This window comes from Mobula hypostoma, chromosome 6 (assembly GCF_963921235.1).
Source record: "Mobula hypostoma chromosome 6, sMobHyp1.1, whole genome shotgun sequence".
In the NCBI taxonomy this organism is placed as follows: domain Eukaryota; kingdom Metazoa; phylum Chordata; class Chondrichthyes; order Myliobatiformes; family Myliobatidae; genus Mobula; species Mobula hypostoma.
The window spans coordinates 70626631-70646546 of record NC_086102.1 but is presented as its reverse complement, the minus strand read 5'-3'; the positions used below and the strand labels follow the sequence as shown (position 1 = coordinate 70646546).

At 43.6% G+C, this 19916-nt stretch overlaps 2 protein-coding genes across 5 annotated transcripts in view; one reads left to right on the top strand and one right to left on the bottom strand.

The window, feature by feature from the left end:
* Positions 1-2672: 2672 nt before the first annotated feature.
* Positions 2673-11960, bottom strand: rwdd2b (RWD domain containing 2B). Its single transcript, XM_063050964.1, has 5 exons — positions 11862-11960; positions 9454-9677; positions 9280-9347; positions 7082-7444; positions 2673-3388 (listed from the first exon to the last, which is right to left on the bottom strand). Exons 2-5 carry the CDS (start codon positions 9643-9645, stop codon positions 3136-3138), a joined length of 876 nt encoding a protein of 291 aa, XP_062907034.1. The 5' UTR covers positions 9646-9677; positions 11862-11960; the 3' UTR covers positions 2673-3135.
* The window catches only part of usp16 (ubiquitin specific peptidase 16), an 85939-nt gene continuing 77983 nt past the window's right edge, over positions 11961-19916 (top strand). Inside the window, exons 1-2 of one of the 4 annotated variants that reach the window (XM_063050961.1) lie at positions 11961-12047; positions 12900-13020. The gene's annotated coding sequence lies outside the window, so the exon portion shown is untranslated. Of the gene's footprint in view, positions 12121-12899; positions 13021-19916 lie in introns of all 4 variants that reach the window. The other 3 variants (XM_063050962.1, XM_063050959.1, XM_063050958.1) reach the window with 3 other exon arrangements.

The following is a 19916-nucleotide window of genomic DNA, read 5'->3' as shown; positions in this document are numbered from 1 at the left end:
GATGGATATGGTATGCCTTTAGATACAACACTGTGTCATGTCATCTGCAGAATTTCTTTGATGACTCAGCAATAGTTGAGTGTATAAAGGGAGAAGGAAAGGATGAATACAGAACCCTGGTGAAGGACTTTGTCAAATGGTGCAAACTGAATCATCTGCACCTCAACATTAGGAAGACAAAGGAGATGGTGATGGACTTTATGACTAAGCCTGCATTGTTCCCTGTTGCTATTGATGGTGAGGACATGGATGTAGTGAGGATCTACGGCTATTTGGAGGTGCACCTGAATGATAGACGAGTGGAGCACCAACACAGAGGCTGTGTATAAGAAGGGCTAAAGTCACCTCTACTTCCTGAGGAGACTGGGGTTCTTTGGAATATGCAGGCCTGTCTTTCACATGTTCTACCAGTCCGTTGTTGTTGGTACAATCTTCTATGCGATGGTGTGCTGGGGCAATGGCATCAACACGGATGATGCCAACAGGCTCAATGAACTGATTAGAAAGGCTGGCTCTGTTACAGGTATCAAACTGGACACACTGGAGGCTGTGGTAGAACAAAATCCTGGCAATCCTGGACAATGTTTATCACCCTCTTCATGCCTCCTTAGCTGAATAGAGGAGCACTTTTAGTAATAGACTAAGACAACCGTGCTGCTCCAAAGAGCGCTATATGAAGTCATTCTAACCCTCGGCCATTATGAGTCGACCTATAGTTGGGGAAGTGATGACCCCCACCTGTTAGTTTGTGGTAACTTATTTAATTCTTTACACTTCTCTTCTAATATTTATATCTGTGCACTTGTAATACTACTGTGTCACTGTAATTTCCTTTGGGATCAATGAAGTATCTACCTATGTCAATCTTTTGGATTTGAAGAGCAAAGGAACAATGTGTGGGGAATCGTTTGGGAGGTGGAGAAAATAAATGTTTCAGTGGGATCAAGGGCCTCAAAACTGAAAGAAGTGGTTGAATGGAAATGGAGAGACTGAAGTCTCTAAATTTCACCTTTCAAAGCATTCCAGAATCATTCCTGTGGATGGAGGGGAACAAGTGTGGCCCTTATTATTTAAGGGAGGGGACTATTGATCTTTCAGATGAATACCAGTAATGGGAATGGTGTTGTGGTCTTTTTTAATAACAAGAAACCTTGAAAAGAATAGTTAGATTGAGCAGAGTTAGCTGTTATTTATGACAGAAAATTAATGTATGAGTAATGTACAAGAGTACTTTAACTTGTGACTAGATGTATAGTCAAGAAAATAATTGATGTGATGTGCTTAGATTTTCAGAAAATTTTCAGTCAGGTACCACACAGGGCATAGATCAACAAGCTTATCACAGTATACTAATAACATACAATGGCTCCGTCTGTCTAAGTAGATAATGGATGCGCCCGATTTCTGGGGCACAGACCTGGGTGATGAATATGGAGATCCTGGGCTGCCCAGACATCAAGATCCCCCTCTCGGCCTTGCGGACGTGATCCAGAGGAATGTGAAGCAGTACATTCGGCATCAGCTTGGCTGCAGGAACTGACGTGATACATTATCCAACCCCCTTTGGGGCTCCACTCCGGATCTGTGTAGGGTTTACTCCTTAGCCTTCTCTTCTCCCGAAGACACTCACAAGGCAGTGGGATCTGTAACCCTGGATAGGGGCCCATACCGGGAGTATACTAATATGAATTGTGAATTGGTTATCACGCTGAAAGTGAAATGGGAATAAATTCACCTTTCTCACTTAGTAGTATGTGACTGTTGGGCATTGAAGCTATCGGTGCTTGAGATCTAACTATTTACAATCACTGATTTAGCTATGAGGATCAAATGTCATATTTCCAAATTTGCTATGATATAAAACTAGGTGGGTTTATGAGTATGAAGGTGGGTGTAAAGTGGCTTCAAGGGGATATAAACACAAAGAATAATGAAGCAAGGACAAGGCAAATAGATTGTAATGTGGAAATCGTAAAGTCATTCAAGCTGTGCACGAAACAGAAAAGAAGGCATTTGAAATGACGGGGAATCTGGAATTAGGGTCACGTGCTCAGTGGGCCATTTAAATTCAAAGTGAGAGATTTCTTCTCACAAATTTTTAATGAACAATGTTAATAATAATTGATTGATAAAGAAACTTCTACCCTCTTCATTTGAGGAATTGAATACCCTGGATTATAGTTTACACACTGCATTTAAACTTAATATAGATTGAAAACAATTGTTATAAAGGTATAGATTTCATTTAGCTTGCTCTTAACAGATATGTTAATCATGTTGTACTTGTAGTAACAAAATGGAACCTGTATTGTACCAGGGTACTTTGCTAACAGTGTTCATGTAACATTATGCCAATAGAACCTGAGTCCTTGACAAACTGCAGACCCAGAAGATTTGATTACTAGAAGAATGCCAGCAATGATGAGCAGATGTACAGAATGCCCATGAACTAAAGCTAACACTTGGGCATAAAGGAGTGACAATGCTGTCTGTTTCTTCAAAGCTATCACCAGCTCTTGTGCAGTGATGGTCTTCCCTTGCAGCAAGTAAAATAGATGTGCTTATGATTGATCCACTCTGAGTTAATTGTTGTTTGCTGTGAGACGTAGCGAAAAGGTGCTCAACAATGGTAACATTATAACCTGTATCGGAAATGTCTGATTAAAAAAGGGTTACAATTACCACAAAAAATTCCAAATTTATTCAAATTTAATAACAGGAATATAAAACTGGCAGGAGTACTGTTAATATTCCATTTTGAAAAATTAGATTTCCCTAACTGTTGATCGAATACTGTTTAAAAATTAATTAGATTTCCAGAAATGTTGGATTGTAATACAGGCATTCCTTGACTTACAAAAGTTTAACTCCACAGACTTTTTAGCTGCATGTTGATTTACCAACTATTGTTCACTATAATGAATAGCATGTCAGTCTCTTTGCACAGAAAAAGTGTACCAAAATTCCCATAATACACTTTGTTCAGCCTTTTCAAATTATAAATTAACACCTAACAAAATGTTTTTCAGAAACAACCCTTTTGTAAATTTATGACCATCAGAGAATAACGGGGCATATTTAAACAAGTCTCTTTTCTCTTTGTATAGTAAACAATAATATATATCCACAATTGATTTAGGAAGCTTTTCCTTCTACACCGAAGTACAATTGAAAAATGTCTCCACAGTTTCTTTCATTTAAGAATTGGTACAACTGCCCAAGATCCATATGATTTCCCCTGTTTCCATGTGCATCAAATATCTTTTCTTCAAAATTTGTGAACTTCTGAAACTTTTGTATTGCAGAAGTCAAATCGGCATTTGTGATATCCATCGTTGTGTCCTCTCTGTGGCGGAGTAAAATTCTCTTCCAGGTCAACCGTTTTACTCTGTAATGGAGATACACATATATTAGCAGGCTACTGAACAATTGGTCTGGTATGCTGGTAACATTATGCAATATTAATTTAAGCATTTGTGGCTCTGATAATCAACATGTTTCCTGCCTTGTTGTAGAAACAAGTAAGCACCAAAGTTCAACCAGAAGCTCTGCAGCCTCCACTCACCACTTGCCCAAAGTACACAAATTCCCTGCCCCATGTTGCAGATATTAAATATTGATACAATATCTTTTAAGTTTCATTTACAACTTCAAATGCAGTATCTTCATAAATCCTCTCTGATGTTTCATTCGAAAAATCAAGTTAGTTAAACACAATTTGCCTCTGATAAATACAGGATTTCATCTATTAACCTTTAATTTTACGAGTCTCAATTTATTTTAATCCAAATTAATGCCTTTAATTTTTCAAACATTTCACATTAAGCTAAGAAGCAGAGGTATCCTACGTAAAAATGATATAATAGCCACAAACACTTAAAGCAATATTACATCATGCATTGTGGATCCTAGTGTATGAATTGCAGAAGTCATCCACTAGGATATACTGCAAAGAATCAGGATAGAGAAAAAAGTAATTTTGCTAAGTGAAATTAATACAGAAGTAGGAGGTCTTTATTCACTTATATAGAGCATTGGTGAAACCACGTCTGAACTAATGTGTACAATATTGTTCTCCTTATTTAAAGAGGGGTATGAAAGTGTTGGATGTGGTTCCTAGAAGATTTACTACATTGGAACATGGATTGTGTTATGAGGAAAGGTTGAACAGGCTGGGTTGCTATCCAGTGGAATTTAGTATAGTGGGAGTTGACTTGATCGAAGCACAAGGTGTTGGGAGTTCTTGATGGGGTCAATGTGGAAATGGTATTTCTTCTTGTGGTAGAATCCAAAACTCATTGTCACTGGTTTAAAATAAAACATTTAAATCAAAAATGGGGTGATATTTTTTCTCTGCAAGAACACGTTTTTGGAATGCCTCTCCTTAAATGGTAGTGGAAACAGAGTCTATGAATATTTGTACGGGAGTGACAGCTTATCATGGGGTAAATGAGAATTAGAGTCAGGATTACAACCAGATCAGTCACAATTGCATAGCACTGCGGGTGGCCGACTCCTGCTTCTAACTCACGTGTTTGACAATTGGAGAGCATGGTCAGAGCATGCACAATGTTCACCTTACTTCAACCAGGAGCTTTCCGTCTGGAGTTAGGTATCCTCTTTGTGAACATCGCCAACCTTTTAACTAACTGTTGTTTTATCCTATCCAATATTGTTGTTACCAATTTCTTTAATGTTATATCACGGCGCCTTTTCTCAGAAGAATATGCATACGTACGTACTTACATTGGACCTTAACTCACTCCTTCTTTTGATTACCTGTACTATTTCACTGTTTACAGATGCTCTGAAAAGGTATGTTCCTTGGATATAAAACAAATGTTTCTTGTTTGATTGTTATAAGATCTCAAATTTGAAATAAAAATACTCAATGATGAAAGTACTCAACAGATTAGTCAAATCCATAGACAGGGAAAATTTTCAGGTCAATTACTTAGCATCAGAATCTTGAGAAATGGTGAACATTCTGAAATATTTCAGATCTGTAATGTTAACTCTGTTTCTCTCTCCCCAGGTGCTACCTGAATTTAGTGGCATTATCTGTTTTTGTTTCAGATTTGCATCACAACTTTTTTGTTTCTCAAATTCTCGATGTGGATTCCCTTTCTTTCCTCCTTGTGGAGATATGTCAAGTCTATATCTTAATTTCCCAACTTCAAATTAGTATTTAACCTGAATAACTGATTTTAGTTCACTTGCAGCAGAATCATTAAATCGTTGAAATTATCTCTCCTTTAGTCAAATGGTCTTGTTCTTTTCAGACTCCAAAACTTAATCTACCACTGCTTTCTAACGCATGAAGCTGAAAACGTTTTCATAAAAATTCTCAGGGGCAAATTTCAAGAATTCCTCTCCCTTTGAACTTTAATATGACTGCTGATCTAAATTTCTATAATTTGATTTCAAATTTACATCAATGTGCTTTTCTAATATTTCATCCCGGTATTGGTATTTGTTTATTATTGTCACAGATACTGAAGTACGGTAGTGAAACTTATTTAGATGTTGATATTAGTGTGAAAGACATTTGTCCCCAGTCTGTAAGGCTGCGAATCAACTCTCTTGATCAGTCCATTCCTATGGATGGCAGAAGAGTGATAAGGAATACTGGTTTGAATGATGGAGAGTAAAACAGTCAAGAGAGGATTATTTTTCTTTGTTATCCATTACAATCCTCACAGAGGGATCAGAAGTAGAGAGAGTCAGCAATTTCAAGTTCCTGGGTGTCAATATCTCTAAACTGGTCGAATCTGGTCCCAACATATTGATGCGGCTACAAAGAAGGCAAGGCAGTGGCTATCTTTCATTAGAAGTTTGAGGAGGTTTGGTTTACATCCAAAAACATTTGAACTCTTCTGCAGATGTTCTGTGGAGAGCATTATGACTGGTTGCATCACTGTCTGGTATGGGGGTGGGGGTGGTGGCTACTGCACAGGATTGATGTAAACAGCATAGAGTGGTAAAACTAGTCAGCTCCATCATGGGTACTAGCCTCCATAGTATCCAAGACATCTTATCACAGCGCTAAGCAGTATTGCATCCATATTGTATTGTCTCAGTACTTTTATATTTGTGTGCTGTAGCACTTTTTTATTCGCAGATATTTTGTAAATAACACTATTCTTTACATTTCTGGTCAGATGCTAAATGTATTTCATTGGCTTTGTATCTGTACTCGGCACAATGACAAGAAAGTTGAATCTAATCTAATCTTCAAGGAGCAGTGCCTCAGAAAGTCAGCGTCCATCATTAAGGACCCTCAGCACCCAAGACGTGCCCCCTTCTTATTGTTACCAACAGGAAGGAGGTACAGGAGCCCGAAGGCACACACTCAGCAATCAGGAACAGCTTCTTCCCCTCTGCCAACCAATTTCTGAATGGACATTAAACCCATGAACACTACCTCACTACTTTTTAAAATTACAGTTTTTGAACAACTTATTTTAATTTACGTAATATACATATATAACTTAATTACAGCAAGTTTTTTTTTATATTTATCATGTATTGCATTGTACTGCTGCCACAAAGTTAACAAATTTCACAACATATGCCGGTGATATTAAACCTGATTCTGATTTACAAGTTGATTAATGGAAGAATAATGATGCCATTAAGTACAGCTAATTATAGGATTGGCCTTAAGTGTATGCACATATATTTGAATATAGGAATTGTGTGTTTTGTTGAAGGCTTCCCATCCCACACCCAATGGGAAGAAGGGCTAAAACTCAAGGTCTGGAGTTCTAGAAACAGTAAAAAGTACCTAGAGATCGGAAAACATATACTTTTCAATTACTATCCTTTATATACAGTACACAATAAAAAAGTGTCACAGTAGAGTTCAACTTCAGATTTAGATTAGATTAACTGTAATCTAAATATCAATATTTAAATGCTGAAAGAGAGAAAAGTTAAGGAAATGCTAATACCTAATGCTTTTTTAATTATGACTTATCTGTTCCGAAAACCTATTATGAGGAATATATTGATCGACAATCATATGCCCTGATGAACTACTTGATTAATTCCGAAGAAATAGTGTGTACTAAAATCAAACCTTGTCCAGTATTCTTCACACGCACTGTATGCCCCTTCTACACAAATCACTCCAGGCTTGCCAGGCATACAGAACCCAGTCAGAGAAAGCTCTTTTGCCCACTCCAGAATATTTTTCCTCTTCTCTTTGTTGTAGATATGGTGGCTATAGATCCACAGTCTGGTACAAACTGTATCTTTGGTCCTGTTAGTAAGTTGCCTCTTTTCAGTTGGAATACTTTCCTTGTTCATGTATGTGGCAGCATGATCTTTGATCCACTCGATTGCATCCAATACACATATCTCACCACAGCAGCTCTTTCTCAAATACTTGTGAAGGTCTGAATTTAATTGCATCTGCTGTGATCTGTATAAGGCATCCGACCTGGAAAATAGGTGGAATGTCAATTACTTGAAATCAAAGTTACCACATTTAAAAAACTTCAAGAGATAGAACAATTAGCTGAACATATTTTCTCAGTTCAGCTTCTAAAGGAAGAAAGCAGCCTTTTTATGCATGTTTTATATTGCAGAGCTTTTCGCATATTGGTGAAGGATCTGCTAAGGTACTGCATTTGTCAAAAGTTTTTTTTAAAAGGAAATGAACACTTGAATGTTGATTCCTTAACAGAGTTTATATTTAGAATAACTCTGAAAATCCTGTTCCAGGTTGTGAGATTTGACACAATTTTTCAGCAAATGTGTTTTTAATTCAAAGCTATCAGTTCTTTTAAAAATGTTTCCAATTGTGGTTCTCTGGTAATAAAAGCTGTACAATGGAAATCTGCAAATGTAGAGTTAACACGAGGAAATCTGCAGATGCTGGAATTTCAAGCAACACACATAAAAGTTGCTGGTGAACGCAGCAGGCCAGGCAGCATCTGATCTGGGCTGTACCCTCTAAATATCTGGACCTGCCTCTTGGTTTTTTTCTGCACTACCTTACCTTCTATTTTTCTATTTATGATTTATAATTTAAATTTTTAATATTTACTATCGATTTGTAATCCAGGGAACAGGAAGCGCAGAATCAAATATCGCTGTGATGATTGTACATTCTAGTATCAATTGTCTGGCGACAATAGCGTATAAAGCATCTATAGGAAGAGGTACAGTCGAAGTTTCAGGCCGAGACCCTTCGTCTTAAAAAAGGGTCTTGGCCTGAAACTTCGACTGTACCTCTTCCTATAGATGCTGCCTGGCCTGCTGCTTTCACCAGCAATTTTTAAATGTAGAGTTAGTATGGTTTCTCTACAGCAATCAAAATGCCAGACAGAAATTCTTGCCCAGGCAGCAATCAACATTTTTCTAACATTGGTCCCAATGAATCATCCTCAAGAAGGGTTTCAGGCCCTATAAAGATTGTTCATACAATGAATGTTCTGCCAAGGTCAATCCTTTAAGAAGGAGATAGTTAAGCATCAAAACTTTGACTCTGGGAAAGTGACAACATCCACATCCACTACGAGTTACGCAAATTACTTGAAATTTAGTATCCCTCACTCTCATCTGATTTCAACGTCTTCACTAAATCAGAGAGTTTAAAATGCTTAATGTCTTTCAAAACAATTTACACATCACATTACACTGGAATTTTTCAACTAACATATCAGCCTGCATATTTGTTAAACTGCTTCTGCATTTTGCTTAGCTTATAAAAGTGGGCTATAGGTAAGCCTAGTAATTTCTAAGGTAGGGACATGTTTGGCACAACTTTGTGGGCCGAAGGGCCTGTATTGTGCTGTAGGTTTTCTATGTTTCTATATTTTAAATAATTAAGGGAAAGAGGTGGAATGAATAAGTTAGATTGCAGGACAGTGCAACAATCAAAATGATGCTGCAACTGTAATCTAATTCGTTAATTCTTGGTACGATAACTACCTGGACAATATGTAGAGCCATGGAATTGTATCTTTTACTGATCATTCTCAGAGTTCATGATTTCAAATGTGCCTTTTAATGAAAATACCAAAGGTCATGCACTTCTCCACAAAAGGGAGCAGGATATGGAGACTAAGTATTATTTCTTATATACAGTGAGCGAGCAGTTGAGTTTACATTTCAATGATAGCTTCACCAATAAAACAGTTTTCTATTTGACTCAAATATAGTTAGAAAGGGATATGAAAGAGACATGGGTAGAACAAAGAAATAAATTAAATCATTAAACTGTCTCTACAGTTAACAAAGTAGCCTCCAGCAAAACTGACTCTACTGTACCTTATTGAAATTTCTGGTAGTACAGATGGATAATTTGGGGGGAAAACACAGCATAATGCACACAATACCTGAAAACAAAAGAAGGCATTCATTGGAAGAAAATGTTTTATGGACAATAATCTCAAACAATCAGAAATCATCTTGTTTCATTAACGTTTCTGAAGCAATACCGACATTAACAGCATCCAGACGAAGGGATACAGTGTACTGTAGTCTTGATGTTGGTGAGCTCTGCATCTTTCCTTGTATATAGTCCCTGAGATCGGCTAAAGCCAGCTGATCATCCACTGTAACTTCATTAGGAAACATGCTGAAAAGAAGTTCCAGTTCAGACATCTGTGCCTCAGCATTAGCAGGACTGGACATTTTGAAAGAAATGTCTTCACAGTATATGAAAGCTGCACATAAGAAGTGAACATGTTGCATGTCAAAAAATAATTATGTAATTGCAACAATCCCAATATGAATGTACATAAGTAATTGCTGTCAGAATTACAACAAATTAGATATTACAATTTAGAAGTTGTGTTGTGTGCTTTTTACCTGACAACTCTCTCACCAATCTTCTATTGGCAATTTATCAAAACTTTAAAGCTCTAGACCTTCATTCATTAAAATAAGCACAGTTTTAGGTTCAACTAAAATAAAATTTCTAAACCTACATTTGGCCTCCACAGTTCTAAAGTTTCTTCAGCTCAGTTACAACTCCTTTTAATTCAAACCCATTGACTGGCTCTGTTATAGGAGTCAAACTGGACACACTGGAGGCCGTGGTAGAACAAAGGACCCTATGGCAAATCCTGGCAATTGTTTCTCACCCTTGGCATGCCACTGTGGCTGAACAGAGGAGAACTTTTAGTAGTAGACTAAGACAACTGCGCTGCTCCAAAGAGCACTATATGAGGTCATTCTTATCCTTGGCCATTAGGCTCTATAATGAGTCAACCTATAGCTGGGAAGTGATGACCCCTCCTCTTAGACGGTTTGTGGTAACCTATCTTTTATTCTTTCTACTTCTCTTCTAATATTTATATCTGTGAACTTGTAATGCTACTGTGACACTGTAATTTCCTTTCCTGTAATTTTCTATCTATATAAAGTTACAAAACTCAAGGGAATCCATAACCAAAGATTAAAATCTAGTGCAGGAGTCAGAACATTAACACAAACAAACTCATTTTGTTCTTAAAATGTATGCAGTTTTAAAAACTGGGAGACGGCACATCAAGTGTATATAAGACTTGATCTAAACAGTTGGACCATTTCACTGAAGCTCAAACCTGAAGACAACACAACCCACTGGGTTGAAAGATTACATTTTTAGAATGCAATTATAAATTCAAGGGATGGTTTAAATTTAACTTTGAAAATATTTGGTAATTCAGCTACCGAGAAGCTATTTATGCAAGACGACAAATTCATTGACTTCAAACAACAGGAATTCTTCAGATGCTGGAAATTCAAGCAACACACATCAAAGTTGCTGGTGAACGCAGCAGGCCAGGCAGCGTCATTGACTTGGTGAATTCATGTTCCAGCAACTTTGAGAGGTTTCTTGAGATGTGAAATACCGTATAATGCTTTGAGACCACAAGCTTTCACGATCAAAGTGCTCGTTGTTCTTTCTACTGTTGTTTTTAAAGTGTACCATTCTACTTAATTTTAATTAAATAATGTTTTACATCTTCTAACAACAGTATCTTCACTGGTGGACAGATTTACAAGCTTCGTAATATAAACCTGTAAGGCCACAATGAATAACTAGCCAATAGATTATTGAAGCTGTTTCGCCATTCAATAAGTTAATTCATGGAGTTGCAGAAAAAGGCCATTTGGCCCAATGAGTCCTCGATAATTATTAAACATCCAGTATAATTGTACACTATTCCCCCCACTTTATATCAACTCCCTCTTACCCAAATGTCTTTGGGAGGCAGGAAGAAATCGGTACACTTAGCTGAAACCTACATGGCCAAAAATATTAGCTGCAAATTCCACTTAGATAGCACTGGAAATCAGGATTGAACCTAGGTAACTGGAATTGTGAGGTGGCAGCTTTACTGGAGCGTCTACTTGTTACATTACAGGCGATCATGCACTGTCATAAAGGGGTGGAACAGCCCTCTCCTATGTCATGAGGCAAAGTGGATTTTTACTTTGATTTCAATTTCACTTTCCCCGCTTGTTCCCCATAATCATCCACTCCCTTACAGCCAAAAAAATTCAGTTAATTGTTTTGGTACTTGATCAATCTTTTGTGATCGAGCTATTGGCCATTGCTGTTCAGGCTATCTCCGAACTTCAGTAATGAACAAATCACTAGCTACTCAGATTTACAATTGTGATTTACAAAGAGGTTGGGCCTTTGTTGAAATGTCCCGAACACAGAAACAGATCAAAATAAGAACGGTTTGTCGTCATTTAAGGATGCAAGAGTTGAATGTTTCAACTAGATTGGAAACTGGTTTTAAAATACTGGGTGGAGGCGGTTGTTAAATATTAAATAGAGGAAATGTCTTTACTTGATGTGGACTCAAGAGTCAGTTAGTGACATATGTTTCACCAAAAGCACGAAGGTATACCTGCCGGGTCCGGGTTCCAGCTGATCCGCCACTGCCGCTCGCACACATCGGGCAGCCCTTTATGACTTCTCTCGACCACCGTCACCTGCCGCTGTTCGTTCGCGCATGCGTGGTAATCAAACAAGCGCTGAAGTGTCCCCCGTCCGGTGTGGCGCGGAAGCTGGTCAGCGACCCCGAAAGGACCGGGTGAGGTGGTGCGGGGGTGCGAGGGAGCCTCGGCTCGGGATGTGTTCTGCGCTGTTCGGTCTGTGAGATACAGGTAACGGGGCCTGGCCGCGGTCAGATGTTCCTCCAGATGAGGTTCAGTGATACTGTGCGCACTGCACATGTGTACACGTTTGAAGCAGCAGGAGTGGCCGTGAACGCTGTTGAGTGTCTGATTTGACCAAGTCTTACAACCTTTTTTTTTAAAAACAGTCTCATTCCGATTGCTTAGTTGCATACAAGTTATGGTATTAGTATTAAAAGTGAACCGCAGACGCTGGAAATCTGAAATTAAAAAATGAACAGGTAGGAAATCAAGGAATACAGGCCCCTAGTGAGTTTTACGTCAGTGATAAGGAAAATGCTAGAATATATTGCAGGTCTCTTAACGAAGTGGTTCAATTCTTAAGAAATCTTAATTATTTAAAAATTCATTATACGAGCGTTAGTCCTATTATTTCTGCTGAAAGTGATCGATGGGTGTAGGCAGTTTATAAATGGCTCGGCATGGACTAAATGAGCCGAAGGGCCTGTTTCTGTACTGTACTCTGACTCTGAAATATTCAGTTCCTACTTAGTGCTAAAGCGAGGGAAGATGCAGCTGGTTCACCCGCCTGCGCTCCCTGGTAGATTTTAAAGGATCCATTTCGTTCACTTGTGATTGCTGATTGGGTTTAGATGAATCCATTTCATTGACTCGTAATTGACGGTTGATTCCAATTAGTCAGAATGGTAACCTGCACCCTAGATGACTGGAATTACTCCCTGTACAACAACGTTATTACATTGGGGTTGCTCACTGCCTGATGTGATGATATTTACTTTGTTTTGTAGCTGCCTGTAAGAAGACGAATCTCAAAGTTGTATAAAATACACATACTTTGATAATAAATGTGTATTGACTTTGACTTTATGCCCGTTGTTCTCAAGGATGGGCTTGTGTGGTGATGATGGGGTATGTATTGAGTTTCTATCAGAATCAGTTTGTTATCACTATCTTTTATGATATGAATTTATAAGACAAAATTACTATAAATTACAAGATAGAAACATTGAAAATCTACAGCATATTACAGGCCCTTTGGGCCACAATGTTGTGCCAACCATGTAACCTACTCTAGAAACTGCCTAGAATTTCCCTACCACATCGCCCTCTATTTTTCTAAGCTCCATGTACCTATCGGAGAGGCTCTTAAACGGTTCTATTGTATCCGTCTCTACCACCATCGCTAGCAGTGCATTCCACACACCCACCACTCTCTGTGTGAACAACTTACCTCTGACATCCCCCTTGCACCTACTTCCAAGCACCTTAAAACTATGCCCCCGCAGGTTAGCTATTTCAGCCATGGGAAAAAGCCTCTGGCTATCCACACGATCAATTCCTCTCATCATCTTATACACCTCTATCAGGTCACCTCTCATCCTCTCTTGCTCTAAGGAGAAAAGGCCCATTTCACTCAACCTATTCTCATAAGGCATGCTCTCCAATCCAGGCAACATCTTTGTAAATCTCTGCACTCTAATGTATCCACATCCTTCCTGTAATGGGGTGACCAGAACTGAACACAGTATTCCCAGTGGGGTCTAACTAAGGTCTTGTATAGCTATAACATTGCCTCATGGCTCTTGAACTCAATCCCACAGTTGATGAAGACCAACATACCATGCACCTTCTTAACAACACTGTCAACCTGTGCAGCAGCTTTGAGTGGATCTCACTGGTCCTCCACGCTGCCAAGAGTTTTTCCATTAATGTTCTGTCTTCAAATTTGACCTACTGAAATGAAGCACTTCACACTTATCTGGATTGAACTCCATCTGCCACTTCTCAGTCAGTTCTGCATCCTACTGATGTCCTGCTGTAACCTCTGCTAATCTTCCAGACTATCCACAACACCCCCAAATTTTGGATCGCCAGCAAACTTACTAACCCACCCTTCTATTTCCTCATCCAGGTCATTTATAAAAAATCACAAAGAGGAGGGGTCCCAGAACAGATCCCTGCAGAACACCACTAGTCACCGTCCTCCATGCAGAATATGAACCATCCACGACCAACCTTTGCTTTCTGTGGTCAGGCCAATTCTGGATCCACAAAGCAAGGTCTCCTTGGATCCTGTGCCTCCTTACTTTCTGAATGAGCCTCACGTGGGGATCCTAGACTACGTCCACTGTTCGACCTTCATCTGTTTTGGTATATCCTCGAAGAATTCAATCAGGCTTGCAAGGCATGACCTGCCTTTGACAAAGCCATGCTGACTATCCCTAATCAGATTATGTCTCTCCAAATGCTCATAAATCCTGCCTCTCAGGATCTTCTCCAACAACTTGCCCACCACTGAAGTAAGACTCACTGGTCTCTAATTTCCTGGGCTACCTCTACTTCCTTTTTTTGAACAAGGGGACGACATTTGCAACCTTACAATCCTCTGGTACTTCTCCCGTTCCTATTGATGTAAAGATCATCGCCAGAGGCTCATCAATCTCCTCCCTTGCTTCTCACAGTATCCTGGGGTATATTTCATCCGGTCCCAGTGATTTATCTAACTTGTACCTTTCAAAAGCTCCAGCAGAATCTCTTTCAAAAGTTCTGTACACTCAAGCTTTTCAGTCTGCTGTAAGTCATCTGCATAATTGCCAAGGTCCTTTTCAGTGGCAGATACTCGATTAAAGTATTAATTAAGTACCTCTGCTACCTCCTCTGGCTCCATACACGTTTCCATTCTCACTCCTGATTTGTCCTATTCTGACACGGCGCATAAATAGAGCAAAAAAAGAGGGATATGATGTTCATAGACCAGTCAGAATCTGATGGCCAAGAGGAAGGAGCAGTTTCTGAATGTAAAATCTGAGTCTTCAGCCTCATGTACCTTCTTCCTGAGAAGAGGACTTGCCCCAATAGGATCTTTAGTGATAGATGCCTCCTCCTTGAGGCACTGCCTCTTGCAGATGTCCTCAAGAGTGGAGAGGGTTTTGCCAGAGCTGGTATTGGCTGAGTCTACAACCCTCTGCAGCCTCTTGCAATCCTGTGCATTGGAGCTTTCAAACCAGTCAGTCTGCTATCCACTGGACATCTATAAATTTGCAGAAGTCTTTGGTGATGCACCAAAACTCCTCAGACTCCTAATGAAGTGGAGCCGCTGTGCAATGGCAGATATCAAAAGGGTCCAAATGCATTACAGGAAGCGAAGTGTATTTGTTGCCCTTTGTTGCCGCATATTAAATAACAGTTGTGTCAGCATGAGTTAATCAGTCTGATGGCCTGGTGGAAGAAGCTGTCGCAGAGCCTGTTGATCCTGGCTTTTATGCTACGGTACCATTTCCCAGATGGTAGCAGCTGGAACAGTTTGTGGTTGGGGTGACTCAGGTGCCCAGTGATCCTTCGGGCCCTTTTTACACACCTGTCTTTGTAAATGTCCTGAATAGTAGGAAGTTCACGTCTACAGAAGCACTGGGCTGTCCGCACCACTCTCTGCAGGATCCTGTTGGGCCTGACAGAGAGAGGGGGTATTTATTCAGATGATGCTCCAATTTTCTACATCAACAAATTGGGTGAGTTGGTAAGGTAATAGTATATTGCAGGGGTCCCCAACCTTTTTTGCACCGCGGACTGGTTTAATATTGACAATATTCTTGCGGACCAGCCGACAGGGGTGGGGGGTGTTCAAGTAGGGTTGCCAACTTTCTCACTCCCAAATAAGGGACAAAAGTAGCAGTCAAATATGGGACACTTGTGTTTACCCTGAGAAAGACTACCATGACCATGAAGCCTTGCGCAGGCACCTGTGTGCGCATGCGTATACCTGCCGATTTTTTTTCTACAAATTGGTTTTCCCTTAATCTTCCTGATTCTGTGAAACTAAGCTGTGCATACATTATTTCTACTTTATATAGGCTGTGTATTTATCATATCATTCCTGCTTTTACTGTATGTTAGTGTTATTTTAGGTTTTATGTCTTAGTTGATATGATTTGGTAGGTTATTTCAAATTCAACAGTGCTTGACAGAGAATGAGGAAAGGTGCAGCTGACTCATATCGTTTCTTCGTGGCGCAGTAGCATATGCTTTGCGGCCCGGTGGCTGGGGACCACTGGTATATTGCACCTGAGGAGATTGCGGCCCGGTGGCTGGGGACCGCTGGTGTATTGCACCTGAGGAGAATGGGGCCCGGTGGCTGGGGACCACTGGCATATTGCACCAGAGGAGACTGCGGCCTGGTGGCTGGGGACCGCTGGTATATTGCACCTGAGGAGGTTGCGGACTGGTGGCTGGGGACCACTGGTATATTGCACCTGAGGAGATTGGGGCCCGGTGGCTGGGGACCGCTGGTATATTGCACCTGAGGAGATTGCGGCCCGGTGGCTGGGGACCACTGGTATATTGCACCTGAGGAGAATGGGGCCCGGTGGCTGGGGACCACTGGCATATTGCACCAGAGGAGACTGCGGCCTGGTGGCTGGGGACCGCTGGTATATTGCACCTGAGGAGGTTGCGGACTGGTGGCTGGGGACCACTGGTATATTGCACCTGAGGAGATTGCGGCCCGGTGGCTGGGGACCGCTGGTGTATTGCACCTGAGGAGAATGGGGCCCGGTGGCTGGGGACCACTGGCATATTGCACCAGAGGAGACTGCGGCCTGGTGGCTGGGGACCGCTGGTATATTGCACCTGAGGAGGTTGCGGACTGGTGGCTGGGGACCACTGGTATATTGCACCTGAGGAGATTGCGGCCCGGTGGCTGGGGACCACTGGTATATTGCACCTGAGGAGATTGCGGCCTGGTGGCTGGGGACCACTGGTATATTGCACCTGAGGAGACTGCGGCCCGGTGGCTGGGGACCACTGGTATATTGCACCTGAGGAGATTGGGGCCCGGTGGCTGGGGACCACTGGTATATTGCACCTGAGGAGATTGGGGCCCAGTGGCTGGGGACCGCTGGTATATTGCACCTGAGGAGGTTGCGGCCCAGTGGCTGGGGACCACTGGTATATTGCACCTGAGGAGACTGCGGCCCGGTGGCTGGGGACCGCTGGTATATTGCACCTGAGGAGGTTGCGGCCCAGTGGCTGGGGACCACTGGTATATTGCACCTGAGGAGAATGGGGCCCGGTGGCTGGGGACCGCTGGTATATTGCACCTGAGGAGATTGGGGCCCGGTGGCTGGGGACCGCTGGTATATTGCACCTGAGGAGATTGCGACCCGGTGGCTGGGGACCACTGGTATATTGCACCTGAGGAGAATGGGGCCCGGTGGCTGGGGACCGCTGGTATATTGCACCTGAGGAGAATGGGGCCCGGTGGCTGGGGACCGCTGGTATATTGCACCTGAGGAGGTTGTGGCCCCGTGGTTGGGGACCGCTGGTATATTGCACCTGAGGAGATTGGGGCCCGGTGGCTGGGGACCACTGCTATTTTGCACCTGAGGAGATTGGGGCCCGGTGGCTGGGGACCGCTGGTATATTGCACCTGAGGAGAATGGGGCCCGGTGGCTGGGGACCACTGGTATATTGCACCTGAGGAGAATGGGGCCCGGTGGCTGGGGACCACTGCTATTTTGCACCTGAGCAGATTGGGGCCCGGTGGCTGGGGACCACTGGTATATCGCACCTGAGGAGATTGCGACCCGGTGGCTGGGGACCACTGGTATATTGCACCTGAGGAGATTGCGACCCGATGGCTGGGACCGCTGGTATATTGCACCTGAGGAGACTGCGACCCGGTGGCTGGGGACCACTGGTATATTGTACCTGAGCAGATTGTGGCCCGGTGGCTGGGGACCGCTGGTATATTGCACCTGAGGAGATTGGGGCCCGGTGGCTGGGGACCACTGGTATATTGCACCTGAGGAGACTGTGGCCCGGTGGCTGGGGACCACAGGTATATTGCACCTGAGGAGATTGCGGCCCGGTGGCTGGGGACCACTGGTATATTGCACCTGAGGAGACTGCGACCCAGTGGCTGGGGACCACTGGTATATTGCACCTGAGGAGATTGGGGCCCGGTGGCTGGGGACCACTGGTATATTGCACCTGAGGAGACTGTGGCCTGGTGGCTGGGGACCACTGGTATATTGCACCTGAGGAGGTTGTGGCCCTGTGGCTGGGGACCACTGGTATATTGCACCTGAGGAGATTGCGGCCCGGTGGCTGGGGACCACTGGTATATTGCACCTGAGGAGACTGTGGCCCGGTGGCTGGGGACCACTGGTATATTGCACCTGAGGAGACTGTGGCCCGGTGGCTGGGGACCACTGGTATATTGCACCTGAGGAGGTTGTGGCCCTGTGGCTGGGGACCACTGGTATATTGCACCTGAGGAGATTGGGGCCCGGTGGCTGGGGACCACTGGTATATTGCACCTGAGGAGACTGCGACCCGGTGGCTGGGGACCACTGGTATATTGCACCTGAGGAGACTGTGGCCCGGTGGCTGGGGACCACTGGTATATTGCACCTGAGGAGACTGTGGCCCGGTGGCTGGGGACCACTGGTATATTGCACCTGAGGAGGTTGTGGCCCTGTGGCTGGGGACCACTGGTATATTGCACCTGAGGAGATTGGGGCCCGGTGGCTGGGGACCACTGGTATATTGCACCTGAGGAGACTGCGGCCCGGTGGCTGGGGACCGCTGGTATATTGCACCTGAGGAGGTTGCGGCCCGGTGGCTGGGGACCACTGGTATATTGCACCTGAGGAGAATGGGGCCCGGTGGCTGGGGACCACTGGTATATTGCACCTGAGGAGATTGCGGCCCGGTGGCTGGGGACCACTGGTATATTGCACCTGAGGAGATTGCGGCCCGGTGGCTGGGGACCGCTGGTATATTGCACCTGAGGAGAATGGGGCCCGGTGGCTGGGGACCACTGGTATATTGCACCTGAGGAGACTGCGGCCTGGTGGCTGGGGACCGCTGGTATATTGCACCTGAGGAGGTTGCGGACTGGTGGCTGGGGACCACTGGTATATTGCACCTGAGGAGATTGCGGCCCGGTGGCTGGGGACCACTGGTATATTGCACCTGAGGAGATTGCGGCCCGGTGGCTGGGGACCACTGGTATATTGCACCTGAGGAGACTGCGGCCCGGTGGCTGGGGACCACTGGTATATTGCACCTGAGGAGATTGGGGCCCGGTGGCTGGGGACCACTGGTATATTGCACCTGAGGAGATTGGGGCCCGGTGGCTGGGGACCGCTGGTATATTGCACCTGAGGAGGTTGCGGCCCAGTGGCTGGGGACCACTGGTATATTGCACCTGAGGAGACTGCGGCCCGGTGGCTGGGGACCGCTGGTATATTGCACCTGAGGAGATTGCGGCCCGGTGGCTGGGGACCACTGGTATATTGCACCTGAGGAGAATGGGGCCCGGTGGCTGGGGACCACTGGTATATTGCACCTGAGGAGATTGGGGCCCGGTGGCTGGGGACCACTGGTATATTGCACCTGAGGAGATTGCGACCCGGTGGCTGGGGACCACTGGTATATTGCACCTGAGGAGAATGGGGCCCGGTGGCTGGGGACCACTGGTATATTGCACCTGAGGAGAATGGGGCCCGGTGGCTGGGGACCACTGGTATATTGCACCTGAGGAGGTTGTGGCCCGGTGGCTGGGGACCACTGGTATATTGCACCTGAGGAGATTGGGGCCCGGTGGCTGGGGACCACTGGTATATTGCACCTGAGGAGATTGGGGCCCGGTGGCTGGGGACCGCTGGTATATTGCACCTGAGGAGAATGGGGCCCGGTGGCTGGGGACCACTGGTATATTGCACCTGAGGAGAATGGGGCCCGGTGGCTGGGGACCACTGCTATTTTGCACCTGAGGAGATTGGGGCCCGGTGGCTGGGGAC

Excerpts from the sequence above, each read along its gene's own strand:
- rwdd2b (XM_063050964.1), bottom strand. The coding sequence starts at position 9,645 with ATGTCCAGTCCTGCTAATGCTGAGGCACAGATGTCTGAACTGGAACTT. Across the intron at positions 7,445-9,279 it reads CTACCAGAAATTTCAATAAG|GTCGGATGCCTTATACAGAT; the intron begins GTACAGTAGAGT and ends CCTATTTTCCAG. Across the intron at positions 3,389-7,081 it reads TGTGAAGAATACTGGACAAG|AGTAAAACGGTTGACCTGGA; the intron begins GTTTGATTTTAG and ends TCTCCATTACAG.